This window comes from Puntigrus tetrazona, chromosome 5, assembly GCF_018831695.1.
Source record: "Puntigrus tetrazona isolate hp1 chromosome 5, ASM1883169v1, whole genome shotgun sequence".
In the NCBI taxonomy this organism is placed as follows: Eukaryota; Metazoa; Chordata; class Actinopteri; order Cypriniformes; family Cyprinidae; genus Puntigrus; species Puntigrus tetrazona.
In genome coordinates, this window is record NC_056703.1 from 5,896,223 (window position 1) to 5,912,436 (window position 16,214).

At 38.5% G+C, this 16,214-nt stretch overlaps 1 protein-coding gene across 1 annotated transcript; it reads right to left on the bottom strand.

Annotated features, from left to right (window-relative positions):
• Positions 1–2,672: 2,672 nt before the first annotated feature.
• On the bottom strand, positions 2,673–13,769 carry slc6a4b (solute carrier family 6 member 4b). The gene is made up of 13 exons (XM_043238326.1): positions 13,301–13,769; positions 11,789–11,923; positions 11,480–11,699; positions 10,535–10,673; positions 10,329–10,463; positions 9,508–9,611; positions 8,010–8,137; positions 7,819–7,931; positions 7,152–7,283; positions 6,902–7,001; positions 6,224–6,324; positions 4,794–4,961; positions 2,673–3,615 (listed from the first exon to the last, which is right to left on the bottom strand). The coding sequence occupies exons 1-13, from the start codon at positions 13,518–13,520 to the stop codon at positions 3,535–3,537; spliced, it is 1,776 nt and encodes a 591-aa protein (XP_043094261.1). The 5' UTR covers positions 13,521–13,769; the 3' UTR covers positions 2,673–3,534.
• Between the last annotated feature and the right edge of the window lie 2,445 nt (positions 13,770–16,214).

Here is a 16,214-nt window from a genome sequence, read left to right on the forward strand (position 1 = left end):
TAATTCTTGTACTATGGCACCTTACACGCTCAAGAAAAAAGATAAAAAGATGTTACTTGCATCTTATTTACCCCTGAACTGTATATATTAGAGGGCTACTGTATATATTAGTACTTTTAAATATTAGTATTTGAAAGGATGCCAGCTTCGTGAGAATGCAGTACACTTTAGGTCTACAGAAGTATAGTTAAACAAAATTGTTGCATGCAGTTATTTATTTTGAACACGAGCACATTCACACTGATTCAGGCATTGACTTCAGCAGCTGTATTCAAGAGGTCTGACTTTCATATGAACGTCTTACAATAAATACATGAAAATAACATTTAAATAAAAAAATAAATACGTATATATTCAGACTGTGAACATTTAAGGAGTCTAAAACTGTAAAAAAAATAAATAATAATAATTCAATACGCATGTGTTTGAAATAGCGTTCGGGTTTAAAGGAGGAGATCGTGACTGTATTGAATTAAAGCTTCGAAGAAAAAACAAAACAAAGGTTCGTTAATATTAATCAGGTCATACTGACGTTGTTACGCAACTGTCCAATAGCGAAGAGGTGCGTCCTGACTATTAAATAGCTCGCGCCGACGTCGCGTTCTTCTCGTCCAATGGTGTGGCTCGGCTCATTAATATTCAAAACCAAGCCTTCTCCATAGTAGCGTTCGGTTCATCCCGAGGGCTCGTCACCTGCGCCGGAGAGGTTTGTAGACACAAACCGCCATCCCAATCATGACCACAAGCAGCGTGGACACAACACTTATCAGAAGAACTGCAGGACAACATAAAACGAGCAATCAATTCAAATAAATGCGCCGCATCCCGATCATATTTTAACCGAGAGCCCACGTTTTGCATGCAGAACTGATTCTACGCCGAACCGTGATGCGCTGCGAGCAGGTTCGCCCTTTGTGGTCGCGATGGGCCCGAGCGCGTGTAAATTCAATTCTTACCCAGATTTTGCCTCAGCAGGACCTCATAAGGTCTATCGTGTAATCTAGACTCTCCCAGCTGAGCATTTCCAGGCTGGAAAAACGCTAGGCAGCAAGCGATGAGAGAAAACGAGCGCGCTGCTGACATCGTCGCGGAAAAAGCGAGCGGGATGCGACCCGATCTAAACACAGCTCGACGCTTCCGGGAGGTCCTACCGCCGTCCAGTTAAAGCTAAATGCCCTGATTAGCTCGCAAGGCCCTTGTGAAAATTGGGTTTAGAGGAATAGTTAACCTGTAAATGAAAATTAAGCCACATGCTCACCCCCAAACCATCTTTAGGTATGCATGACTTTCTTCTTTTTTTTTTTTATTGATCCTGGCTCTTCCGACCTTCATAATGCTGGTGGATAGTGGCCCTTATTTTGAGGCTCCGTAAATCTGATATATCCACATATAACTAACCTATACGCCTTCGGGGGTTATCACATGTCATCTGAAGCGAATCGATGGGTTTTGTTACCAAAAATATTTCTAGTTTTTGAATTATAACTCGAATTGCGGCTTCTTGGCTGACTTCTGACTGGAAGTAGACTTATGGCGTAAGTCACAGGTCAAATATGGGGTCATTTTAATTTTTGGGTCAACTGTTACTTTAATTGATCTTATGGGAAGAAAACACAAATGTTATAAACAATGTTATAAACACAGTGTTATAAATGTACATTGTTAAAAATTTAAATGGAAATATTTACAACTTTGCTAGATTTACAACATAAAAACTGTGGATAGGCATCATTTTTGTTTGCATAGATTAAAAACCAAAAAACTAACCAGCCACTATAGATAAGTTTAAAATAAAATCCGCATTTCATATTTCCCAGTCATTTCATCAAAATTCAAATGGTTACATTATTTACATGAAGTGCTCTTATAAATAAAAGTTAATATTTCAAAAATGTAATGTTCACGGATTTCCGATGTTGAATACTACATGCATGTATATATATATATATATATATATATATATATATATATATATATATATATATATATATATATATATAAATATATAAAAAAATTTTTTTTTGAATTTTTGAATTTTTTTTTGGCTATTTTGGCTATTTTGGCCATTTTTATGTTAAAATCGTCATTTCATGACCTCAGTTTTTCCTACGGCCTCGCAAAAAAAAACAAAAACAGTTATTGCAGGTCACATACAGTTTGTCACTCGCTAGCCTTTTCCATGCAACTCTTGGGCTTTCATTTTGGTAATTAACAGAGGAGCACAGAGCCCGCAGCCCTTTTGTTAGGCTCCTCTGTAGTTGAATCCGGGGTCCACCTCTACTCCAGTCGCCTTTCGCTGAAGCCTTTGATCCATTCTGCGGCCTCTGCTAGAAGTGGCTGAATGTGGAATAGCATTATCTTTGCTCTATTCTCTCACCCCATACCTGAAACTGGCAGAACTGAGCCGCGTTTCCCAGAGCTGCGATTGGTGGCGATTGAAGATCTGGTCTTTAATAAAACATCTCATTTAAATGCCTGACACAATGCCGTTCCCTCACCCCTTGTGTGTTTACAGATGCTGGATACTGCAGCTCAATGCAAATCAACATGTTAATTAAAGTGCAAGGCCGTTCACACCAAGACAGCGAAGGTGGGAATCACGCATGGCATTGTAAATCTGAATAGGTAGTTACGAGGCCGGACAGAACGATAGATAGACAGATCGATATAGATAGGAATGTTCGGTACAGCTTTATTAATTTTCCAGACGTACACACAAGCAAAAACTCTCTGCCACAACCTACAGTGCAGACATAGTATATGAACCACGTTTTGAACTATCCATAATAAGACATTCATAGCAATTTAATATTTGGTCACATCCAGAGTTCAGCAACATCCTCAGTTCTTTATTCGGGGGAAGAACAAAAATACAGCGGGAAGGAAAATGAACACGTCACACGTAGATAGGATCGGGGGCTCAAGTTTCGTTAGAGAATGAAAACTTCAAACAGTCATGTAGTGTTCGTTCCGAAGAAACCCTTGTTTTTGTCTTTTTGTCCTTTTCTCGGTGAGGCACGATATCAATACAGGTTTTACAAAGTTTTAACATAAAGTAGCTACAATATTTAGTCAGAGTTAAGGCAGAAAAACACCATAATGATTCAATCTCGACAACAGTTATTTCTGAAAAATGAGTGAGAAATGTGTATGAAGTTCTCATTGGCTGAATCTCTCACAATGAGGTAATCTCACTTGCATGTATTTTAAAAACATCGGAGGGTACGTACGACTTACGATGTAAAAAATACCACTGAACTCTTCATCTTATACATAAACTTTAAATGAAAACATCGACCGTTTGTAGATTGCACGGGTTATTTAATGAACGATTATAGTTTACACTGAATGCTTTCTTTTTTCTGATTTAATCTAATCGTACGTCGCTTTTGAGTAGATAGCTTTTCTTTATATTTCAACTGGACAAATCCCTAAAACTATGCAAAAGTTGCTCAGTTGGTTGCGGGCGCATGTAACCCAGCGTTTGCGGGCCTTTTTAAGTGAGTTGTGTTCAGATGTTTTTCTCTCAGTGGTCTATGGTACAGGACTTAACCCCATACTGTCTGCGTGGATGTCTGGCAGCGTTCTCTCTGGTCGCAGACACACAGCAAGGCGCTGAAATTGAATCGAAAACAACACGTGAGCGACTTTCCCCGTTTTAGGACTTTCAAGGAATCGGTTTGCCTCCTCATTAGAACAGATTTGGAGAAATTTTGCATTACGTCACCCGAATGAGAAATGATAAAAAACATCACAACAATCCACAGCACCACTCCGGTCCATCAATTAACGTCTAGACTGAGAAATAGCTGCATATTTGTAATATATCCATTGTCCATAACTCATAATAATGTTGTTCTCTCATCTCTTTCAGCTCATTCAGAGCTGTTTTGCTTGTAAACGGTGCATATTTCTCTCCTGATTTGGAGAAGATGACTATCTCACTGGAAAAATCAATATTAAGGACTGCTGGAAGCAATCTTTAAAGTTAACGTCATCTTAAAGGAACACGCCACTCTTTTGAAAATAGGCTCCCCTCGAGTTAAACGTTTGAGTTTTACCGTTTTTGAATCCATTCAGCCGATCTCAGGGTCTGGCGATAACACTTTTAGCATAGCTTAGCACAGATCATCGAATCCGATTAGACCGGTAGCGTCGCGCTCAAAAACAACCAAACGACCAAACTTCTCTTGAGACCTTATTTGAAAACTCTTCTATAGTTACACCGTGTGCTAAGACCGATGGAAACTGAAAAGCTGTGAGGCTACATTCTTCTTCCTGCGTAATAATCAAGGACCTTTGCTCAATGATATTACGCAGCACCTGAAATTGCTTGGGGTTATTTTCAGACACTGCGTAATACCCTTGCACCTGCCGAAGCCATCCTACACCTGCAAAGTTCCTAGCCATATCAGTCTAGAAAATCACAACTGTTCATTCGACATCCTTCTTAGTACACTGTGGAACTCCAGAAGAGACGAGTTTTAAAATATCGAAAAAAATTGGAGCCTCACGCTAATCAGATTCAATGATCTATGCTAAGCTGCCATCGCCAGACCCATAGATCGGCTGAATGGATTCAAAAAAACGGTAAAACTCAACTGTTTGACTCCAGGGGAGTTTGGAAATGGGGCGGGTTCCTTTAATGATAGACTTGTTTCTTACGAGCACAAGGCTTTTCACAAGTCAGTTTATGATGGCCTGCAGTTGTGTGGATTACTTGTGTTTTTATCAACTGTTTGGACGTTTCAAGTGTCAGTTTAGTCAACCAATGACTCGCACGCATGTCTCACCTGTTTAAGAGAGCCTGGGGTCCACACAAGCTTGTACACCATGTAGATGGGGATCCATATGAAGGAGGAAGCTCCAATGATGTAACCGACCGTGATGCTCCAGTCTGGGAACTCGTAGTCGAATAGTGAGAGGGGCTGAGGGTTCAACAGTGAGCTGATAATGATGTACTGAAGAAGAAAATGGGTTATATTAGCATATAAAAATTCTTTAAACAGTGTTATAGTGTTTGTATAGTGTTATAGTTATACAGTTTATAATGTTATAAAATGCAGTTGCTTTAAAGTGCCCCTGTTATGCTTTTATGAAGAGGGCATTTGAAAACATCCTGCAGAGTTTTAAATATGAAAATGCACCGTGTATGAAGTTGTTATCTCTTAAAAGAAACGAGCCTGCCCACTTTTTGGTCTTTTTTACATTTGTCTGAATGAAAATGCAAATTCATGCCACTTTCTGGAGCGTCAAAAGCTCGAAAAGGCCGCTTTGAAAGAAATAGGCCAATCGCTGGAAGGGGTTTGGAAAAATGGATCGAATCGTTCGGGAGTCGATGAACAAATGATAAGAAAATAAGAGTGTTGCATGCATGTCAAATTGTTATTTGGGACTCCCAAAACTAAAATAATTCATAATAATATGAAAAGTCTGTCCCTTGTTGTTCTCTCATGTCAAAACCCAAATTTGTTCAGAGCTGTTTTGCTCAAAATATGAACCTTTCATTACCCGTAATAGGGGCACTTTAAAAAGTTCCATTTATAAAACACAGTTTTTTTAAAACGTATCTGATTTTAAAGTGCTTTAACAATGAATTCGGATTAGGATCCTCTGTAGGTCACTGCAGTCCCTGTGAGTTCAGGTGGATTGATAAGTTTGAAAACGCCTTTAGAGCGAGGCTCTGATCAGATTATTTTATATTCAAAAGGTCCGTATTATCCTGTAGACCCTACACACCCCTATGTGGTCTGTGGAGAGCGGAAAAAATTGTAGAGCGGTGGCCTTTGTGTCTTGAAGGAACAGTGACAAATGTCTTCTCTCCAGCATTTCAAATAAGGTCTCGAACGCCGTCTCAGGACACGAGACAGGCAGCCGTTTATCATGTTTTGTTTTGTTTTTTTAAATGGAAAAAGAATAACAGGAAAATTATGAAAAAATGATTGTCGAAATGTCAGCTGTGTGTGGCAGCTCCGGCCTGTAGAGATTAGCTATAGTGCATGCAGAAGTATCTGAGGAATATTAGGATATAAGAGGGCATGCGGTCTGACATTTGCAGACTGGGAGTTGTGGCCGTGTGGACAGGTGAGCGGATGAGATTAGAAAGGTAATAAGGGGCGGAAAGAAGGTGGCGGGTGCTTAAAGAGTTTCGAGAGCGTGAGAGATGACTTCGACGTTTCTCAAACTTTGCACATGCTGTCGGGACATCCTTGTTTAAACTTACAGCGAGAAAAGCTGGGCTGATGGCGACCCAACACACTTTCCAGTAGAGCCCTGGTGTATAGCCCAACATTGATTTAATATCATTGCTGAATCTGTTAATACCTAGAGAAAAAGAAATGCATTTAATTTAAATACTGACATTTTTGTTTAAGAAATATTAACCGCTTTATTTTAAGTTGTCTTAAATTGTTGCTTATTAGCATGCATATTACTAGAACTTTAGCCATTTGTTAGTAGCCTTATTCTACATCCCTAATCCTACCCAATACCTAACCTTACCAACTGCCTTACTATTAATAAGCAGAAAAAGTATGCGTTTATTGAGGGAAAAGTCATAGTTAATAGTGAATAAGAGTTCTCTATTCTGAAGCGTTACCCGAAATGGTTTAACAATAATAGAAATATTTAAAAATAACTGTAATTCAGTGATGACAAATATAATACTGTAATATATAACATCAAAACTAATAATCAGTGTCACCATAGCATTTGTCATTTTCACAGTTCAAAGGTTAATATAGCTTAATATTTGAATATTTTTGTGGAAAATATGATTTTATTTTATGCATAGAAAGTTACACACACACACATACATATATATATATATATATATATATATATATATATATATATATATATAATTTATTTTATTTATTGTTTTTAATAGTAAAAATCTTACCGTAAAACCAGGATACCGCTGTGGCCTCCAGAAAGACTATAGCTATAATTGAAGAACCAACTCCAAATTCTTCTAGTAACTTTACCACATATGCACCACCCTTGAAAAAGCAAAAATACATCACAAAATTAATAAACATTATATCGGTAATAATTACTGCTTTATTCTTTTGTAACCAATATTCTACTTAATATTCCTAATATTCTTATAGTATTTTTTTTTTAAGATCCGGAAGTTCACTGAAACTCACTTTAGTAAGGGTGCTGAGAGAGCCCAAAAAGCAAACAACCACCAGGCCAAGAACAAACAGCTCTCTCCGATGGGACAGTGTGTCTGGATACTCATCCATCACAGCTGTGATTATGGCCTCTAGTCCCCCAAACTGAGGCAAGAAAACACACAAAAACATCTGAATACCCAATCATATATTTTGAGAACTGTATTGAATATCTCTTTATTTTTATTCAGCTTCTTTTGTTCATGATCTTTTATAAATCAGCCGTTGAAGGTACATCTCCGTTTAAGCTTCCTGTAGATCATTTCGGATGTCAAAATATTATTGGCTATTAAAAGGTAAAAGTCTCAAAACGATTTACACGAGCAGTGATGTCTTTGCAGTGAATTTCATACTGAATTGGAATCGGTGACTTATAATACTGAATTATAAACTGTATCTTAGTGATTTCATCCTCGATTCTCAGGCACAGCTAAAAGAAACAAGATGTCATGACAACTAAATTTAAGACGGCTCTAATGCCATTTAATTAAAGTCAAACAGAGCCAAAATGTTGCTTCCTTTCATTTGGACACACAAATCTAGTTTTTTACGTCATTCAGTTTTCTGACTCTAAATGATATACTTTTGCTGGCTATTTTTTGCTATTTTTGCATCTTCACAAGTGTAAGTGCATTCATACCGTGCTGTCCAGTCCAAGAGTAATCATCATCACAAAGAAGATGATGGCAAAGAAAGTCGACCCAACCATGTTTGCAATGGCTTCTGGATATGTGATGAAGAGCAGGCTGGGTCCTAGAGGAGAAAGTAAACGTGCTTTATTTGTAGCGCAGAACCTCAAAACTGTTCCGAAAAGCTAAAAGGACAGCTCACCTTTGTCCCTGGCGACATCCTCGACGTTTACGTTTCTCTGTTCGGCCATATATCCCAGGACGGTGAAAATAACAAACCCTGACACGAAACTTGTCAGGCAGTTCACCAGACTGGTTACAATAGCATCTCTGTAGAAATCACAAACAGAAAGTCATTTACAAGCAAAATCGGAACAAATCTGTGATGAGCGACAGAACTCGTCGTGGGCGGTTGCCAGATCCCATCCACGTCTGTGCGATATTCTCATCTTCAGATATGGCTTGATCTGTTTAGATTGCCCGTGCGCCTCCTGACAGTCTTACAGTAGCCCGCAATTCAATTTCCTATCGCTCAAATATGCTGCCCATTCAAACTGCCCATAATTCCCAGTTCTAATCTTGTTTTTATATCATTTAGTCACAGGCAGGGGGCATTTGTTTTGGTTCATCGTATGATCCATCAGAACCCGGTTCGTTGTGATGCCATTTCTCCTTGGTTAGTGGACACAGAGCCGAATACGAATGAACAGCTAAGCTATAGCTAGTATCAGATGTAGGAATCGCATTGGCCAGAATCGGCACAACGGTATTTGTTTAGTTGCACAACGGTATCGTAGACTATACTTTTTAAAACTTTGAAACTTTTTAAAAATTAATACTTGCATTCAGCAAGGAAAAATTACGTTGATCAAACACGACAATAAAAACATGTATAATATTATCGATTCAAAAGAATTCTGAGTCACACTTTATTTTACGGTTACATCTATTAGTTGCCTATTAGCATGCCTATTACTACAATATTAGCCTTTTATTCATGCTAATTAAGCACATATTAATGCCTTGTTTTACACGACATTATTCTACATCCCTAATCAATACATGAACTTAACAACTACCACACGAACTATTAATAAGCAGCTAATTTATTGAGAGAAAAGTAGCGGTTAATAGTTAACAAGTTTTACCTAATTCTCGGTTTACTCAAGAATAGCCCATATGTTTTCAGCATTGATAATAATAAATGTTTCCTGCGCTGTAAAAAAAAAATGTGTTGTTTCAACCTAAAAAATTGTAGTTGAGTCAACTCAAAATTTTTGTTACTTCATGTTAATTTAAGTGTCAACTAAAACTTTTTTAGGCAGCGTTAAAACAAGTTTAAAAAAAAAATTTTACACTGTGAGCAGAAAATCAGCGTATTACAGTTCATTCTGAAGCGTCATGTGACACTGAAGACTACAGTAATGATGTAATGATGATGAAAAAATTATTCTGCTTCACAGAAAGACAAAATCTAATTTAAAAACATTCAAAATTCTAAACGCATTTCACAAAATTGCGTATTTTTGATCTAATAAATGCAGCTAATGCAAGAGGCTTCTTTCAAAAACATACCAACCCCAAAATTGTACGAACATTTAATCTATGATTCAGGTAATGACTCAAACTAGATTTTACTTTAATATACTTTATTAAAATATCACATCCATTTAAAGAGCAATTGTGGGTTTGGACTTTACCTGTAGCAGTTGTTGTTGAAGGGATTGTAGCTGGACAGAGCGAGCAGAACACCAAAACCTGGACCGAGAGAGAAGAAGATCTGCGCGGCTGCATCCACCCATACCTGCAAAACATTCAGTTCTATGAAACTATAAAAGTGTGGCTAGAGACAAACACATGAAAACAAATCACAACATTGCTTTGAATCATAAAGGTCATTTCGGGAACTGAAATGGTTAGGAAATGCTGAAGACAACGACATCACAGAACTCTGCTCGATCACATCTGAAGATCAGCGCGAAGAGAGTGTGTGTGCGTGCGTGAACGCGTGTGTCAATGAGTACGAGGGCCTTTCATGATGGAAAAAAAAAAATCTGCACCAATTACGCATCTCATTAGCCCCTAGTGCTTTATTTTTGCTTCTCATCACGGTTCTCCGCAGCGCCTAGCAAACAGCTCTGAGATCTCTCCACTCCAAATACGAAAATGCGGTTTTACGTATTGCATCCATCGGCCATTTATATACCGGGTACGCCGCATTATTATTAACTTATCTCAAAATTTATGAAGAAATATGCCCTTTATGAAGCCCATATTTCCCCCCCCAGGTCAGCTCGGCTGCTAGTGATTCACGAGTTTCCTGCACCAAACGCCTCAGGTCTTTTTATTACGGCGTGAAATAAAAACACTTTCCCGCATACATGCATTTTGCCATCAAAACAGCACATAAATACGTTTAAAGGTGTAACAAGGTAAGTAAAGAATGTCAAGAAACAGCACAATCTAATTTCACAATAAATCAATGGAAAAGTCGACGAGGCGCTAAGAGAAAAGCACTCACGCTAGTCTCCTTCAGTTTCTCCCATTTGGGATTGAGGTAGAACACCACTCCTTTCCAGGCTCCTGGCAAAGTTGCACCACGGATCATGAGGATGAGAAGCACCACGTACGGGAGGGTGGCAGTCACCCACACTACCTGAGAGAGACACGGGAGGGTGAGAGGATGCGGGGCAACGCGTTTCATTCGGTACTTTGGGACTCAGTAACCTTTCCTGAAGTCTTGACTCCTTTCCACAGGCTGAAGTAGACGATGGTGAAGATGAGGAAGAGGCAAAGCATGAGCTGCCAGCGAATGTATCCCACATCCCCAAGCCCGGACGATTCGTGGACCGCGAGGACGTTCCTCCTGTTTTAAGAAGGATTTACGAATACGGTCTGAAACTGACCTGCACTACGAAGCACATGCATGTAATACTTCACTATGCACAAGTCTACTGGACAAAAAAAAAAGAAATGTCGGCGCCATTACAAAAAAGTCAGTCCCTTGCAAATTCCCCAAGCATGTCTAATTTTGCGTTTGATGTTGGGTTTTCTTATTTGTTTAGTTTCAGCTGTACAGAGTTTTTTTCTTCAAACCGGTAGTTGAAAGGGAAAAAAGAATTGAAAAGTATTATTAGTCATTTGCAGTTCTTTTGAAACTGAAAGATTAAATGTAGTCTTCAGCGAAGAGGGACATTTTCCTGTAGCTTAAGCTCTTTGAATGCAATTTGTTTTGCATGCACACACACACACACACACACACACATATATCAGTGCTGTCAACTGCTTCACATCCGAAATAAAGTTTTTTTGTTTACATAATACATGCGTGTACGCTGTGAACATTTGTTATGCATGCATGTATATATTTTTGAACAATATGTTCATGTATTAAACATCTTTATTAAATAAATAAATCTGAATGCACACATGGAAATAATTATTTTTTTTAAATATATACTGTATGTGTGTGTGTTTATACGCACATAATAACTATACGCAGAACACGCGCATATTATGCAAACAAAAACATTATTTTGAATGCGATTAATCACGATTAATCCTACTTTGATGCCGTTTCCCCCCATGCTTATTTTTGCTAAATCTAGCCCTCGTTTTCTTTCCCTCTGCCATATTTGTCCTCTTTCAGTGCAGCCACTTACATGCACTTACGTGTAAAACTCCTCGGCGGGCGAGCGTGAGTAGTTAGTCCAGGTCACGTTGTCTTTCCCGAAGTAGTTAGTGCAGTTTTCCGTGTTCCATTCATTATCACAGCTGGTCCAGGGCAGAGTGCTGCTGAAGGAGGAGTAGAAGTAGAACAGAGCCCAGGCGATGATGGTGTTATAGTAGAAGGACACGTACAGTGCAATGATGCAGATGGCGAAACCAATACCTGACGGAAGACAAAATGATGTCAGTGAAATCTCTCGCCGGTTTTCTCTGTCCGTCTATCTCTGCATCCATTGACAGAACTGATCTCACCTTTAAAAATAGGGCAAATGTGTTTCCATATGGATATGGCACCTGTCCTGTGGAACTGTCCCAGAGCTAGCTCCATGTAAAAAAGTGGCACCCCGCCAAACACGGCCATCAGGACGTACGGGATAAGAAATGCACCTGAAGAACACAATTATAGCAGAACAACGTGATTTTTTCTCACTGAGATAAGTGAGATCAACGAGGGAGGATTTGAAGACTTAAATAAGCTTGGAAGTACGTGCATCTTCTGTGACACTTCGGTTTAAAGAACGCTATTCTCCGTCACTTATTAGCACAGCGTACCAGCATTTATTTTACAGTTACACCTATTAGTTGCTCATTAGCATGCATATCACTAGAACATCAGCCATTTATTATCATTATTATCATTAATGTCTTATTCTACATCCCTAATGCTACTCAATATCTAAACCTAACAACTACCTTACTAAATATTAATAAGCAGCAAATTAAGAATTTAATGTTAAGTTAATAGTTAACATGTTATCCATATTATACATTCTTTATCCTCACCACCACTACTGTGAATATTAACTATCAACAAGCAAATTAGGAGATTATCGAGCGAAAAAAGCGTTGCCAGATCTTCCATTAAGCAAATATGTATGTGTGTTTGACATTTTTCTGTATGCTAATTAATCAAGTCGCATTTGAATAATTGCAACAGGTTACTTTAAAACGATATTTGCTGCCTCGCACTTGTTGATCTCGGTATCTGCCCGGTTTAAATCATGAATACTCTTTACATGATTGATGACTGCAGCTGGCCATGCCTGCTTCACAAGTGCACTGGAGCAGAAGTTTAAATTAACATAATTATAATAAGCCTTGCTTCGTATAACGAGAATCCGAAAAATAGAAAAAGTTACATTATTAAATCAGGGCAGGATGTAAAAAAAATATGCATATAAAGCACACGGAACCTTCGGGAGAAACAAAGTTTGTCACAAAAAATGTTTGTAACTACAAAATCCAAACAGTCCAAATCTTAGATATCTTAAAAAAAAGTGTTTTGCTAAATACTATTTAAAATTATAAACCTGCTCTGTAAAACAAATTTCACGATGATGGATGGTCATTTTATTTGAACTATTTCTACTGTTTTCTACCATTGTCTATTATTTCTGCTCAGTGCTAATATATTTTCATACTCGATTAGACTTGGGTTTTTTTGGATGAAGTGAATGAAGAAGTTAAATTATTCGATTTTGTTATGAAAGCATAAGACGCCCGTCAAACCTAGCATCTTAGATTCATTGGGCTGAAAGGTCTAGTCTCAGTTTTTAACAAAACCACAACAACAACAAAAAAAATAATAATTCAGAACCCTGGACAGCTCACCCGCCCTTCTGCTTTTAAATGCATCCTTTTTTCCAAATGCATTTCAACTGATCAAAGTAGCAAGACGCAATAAATGTTTTGTGGATGGCTATCATGTGATGCAAATATTTAAAAAAAAGTAAATGCAAAAACAGTAAAAAAAAAAACTCTCACCACCGCCGTTTTGATAACAGATGTACGGAAATCTCCAAACATTTCCGAGGTCTACCGCAAACCCGATGACCGATAAAAGAAAATCCATTTTTTTGCTCCACTTGTCGCGGGACTCCGTCTGGATGATGACGGGCACCGGGTTGCTGTTGTACCCGGCGTTGTTCGGGGGACCCGGGGCGCAGAGGCTCCCGTGAGCCAGCGCCTGCTCTTGGTGGGGCATCTTCGCCGGTCCCTTTGACTTGGCAAACTGCAGAAGCGCTTATAAGCCGCCCAAGAAATGCCTCCCGTGAGTTTCTTTCGAGCGTAAAAAGTAAGTAGCGAGAATGTTTAGTTTCGGGTTGCGCTCAAAAGAGGCTTCTCGGGGGACCGCGGCATGCCGCTGTGCTCGATTTCCCTGCTGGTGGGAGGAAAGGCTTGAGGTTTAACCGAGAGTCCCCCCACCTGAGCGCGAGAGCTGTGATCAAATGAGATGCGCGCGACAACATCACTCACCCCTGACATCCCGTTCAAATGGACTTCTCCAGGAGCGCGCGCGAGTCCTGCGGGGGGAAATATCGCTCGATTCGTCAAGTGACGACGCTTTGAAGAAGAGGCGAGAAAAGTGCGGTCATTGAGTACTTTTTTGCTATTTGCAGTGGCTTAAGAAATGCCATTTGTGTTTTAAGTTCAATCTACTGGGCTGATTTCCCTCCTGCTGGATGAAATATGTTCGATTTAAACATGTCTGGTGTCCGACTGGACTAAACTGGTTATTATTTGGTTTGAAGCTGGTAAAAATCGTCAAGATGATGGTCAGCCAGTTTTTTTTTTAACCATTAACACAAATTATCAAGCGCTGTAAAAAAGTACACTTCCATAAGTGTTCTATTTCTCGCATACTAATTTTGTGCTTTATATGCTACACTAAAAATGAGATAAACTTAGTGTACTTAAATGTGCTATTCTGCACGTATGCTTGTTATATACTATCTTATATACTGCATGTACCACTTGTAGTATGCACACTTGTGCGATGGTTTAAGTGTACTACAAATGGTTAATAAATACAGAGATATGTCAAAAGCACATTTTAGTTTTTATTCCCATAATAGTGTCCCATAATAGTTTATCTTAAGGCTATCTTAAGATAAGCACTAAATAATCATTTTTAGCATATTTAGTACACGATTAGTTTAAACTGTTTTTTAAACCTGGGCGTGAATATAAAAAAAATTAAAAATCTAACCCCGGGTCAATTTTTTGAAACTTTTTTCTAGCACTTTGACATTTACCGATGAAGATAAAAGAATGAAAACCCGTCAAGTAGGACTGACTGAAATAAATAAAGTTAAACAAAGCAGGTCCTCCGTGCTGTTTGGGCGATTTTTATCAAACCTATCATCATATCAACACACAAAATCATCATATTACAAACCAAACAAACAAAAAAAACATTAAATAATTAAAATAAAACCACAAAATCACCCACTGTATTAAATGCATGTATTTAAGTACAAGGTGAATTACACACGAGTACTATAAAATTTGTTTGGAGTTTATAGTTTAAGGTAAAAATCAATATTTTAAACCCAATAAGTTTTAGTCAATCAGCATCGCGTATGACGAGCAAAGTAATAGCACTCTGTTTTCAGGGTTATTTTAATGTTGAAAGCGTAGGAAGGCAAGTCTGTTTTTGTTGACTCCGGTTGTTTGCTGTCTGGACCTGTCTCCTACACCTCGCATTAAGCCGCTGTATTGGATGAAGAATGGATCGCGAGGTTTCAGGCCCATGTTATTTTGACAGCGGAGCAGTGTGAATAACATTTTGAGCTTCCCTGGCTTCCTGAGCAGGCAGATGTAATAGTATTTACTGGAGATCCAGGAGAGAGTATCTGCTCTGTGGTCTAACCGTCCTCGTTAGGTAAACCTAATAAAAAGAGTTTGAAATCAAATCCACCGCTTTTAGCACTGGCTAATCGAAAAAGTCCTAACTGGATATAGAGACTGCAGTAATCGTGTAGGCCGGTGGCCAGAGAGTGCAGCAAATAAAGTTAGATTCACAAAATGGAAGGCCTTTTGTGAGGTCTGGACCAGGCCCAAGTGAAAGAGAAGATGAGTCCATTAACACAGACGGGCGCCTTTATTGCTGCTCATTCTGATATGAATATATACGTGCGAATATACAGCAATTAGTCGCAGGTTTAATACCAGTAATGCGTTATTTTGTTCATATTTTGATTTCTGGGTTTGAAGCAGTTCGACCTCCAAAACGCAGCTGTCCAGCAGATATGGTATAATCACTCGATTCAAGAAATGCATACTTGCTGGAGATTTGAAAAAAAAATCTTATCATATGTGTGTTTTCGTAATGTTATGCATTATATGGATATACTGCGGAGCATGCCGTGTGTGGCCCTTTTAAATACTTACTGTACAAATAGTTACAATAAGATGTCATTTATTAACATTAGTGTTCGTGCATTAATTAACACGGACGAACAATAAATAACGCATTTATTACATTCTTTATTAATCTTTGTTGATGTTGGTTTAATGAAAAAGTTGCTTTTTGGTGCACGGCGCAGCAGCTGTTACTTTTGGTTTTAAAAACTGCTGTAGAATTAGTGTTTATTCTTAGTTCATGCCTTGTTGTGAAGTGTTCCCAATAACTGATCGGTCAGTGGCGCCATTCTCGGGGTCAGACAGTTCCTAATCACGAATGATTTAATTTAGCTTGAGTTATTTAGTAAGCATGTGGCAATAACATGCAAAAGTTCAATGCATGCACCGGCCGGCTTCAGACAAATTTACCACCTATTATAAAAGCATTAATTAACTACAGCCATGATCTTTGGCAATTCTCTCACCTGAGAAGTTGTTTAACTGCAACTTGAACTTGTCGTTAGGAAAAAAAAGACCCTATTTGTCTGCAGCC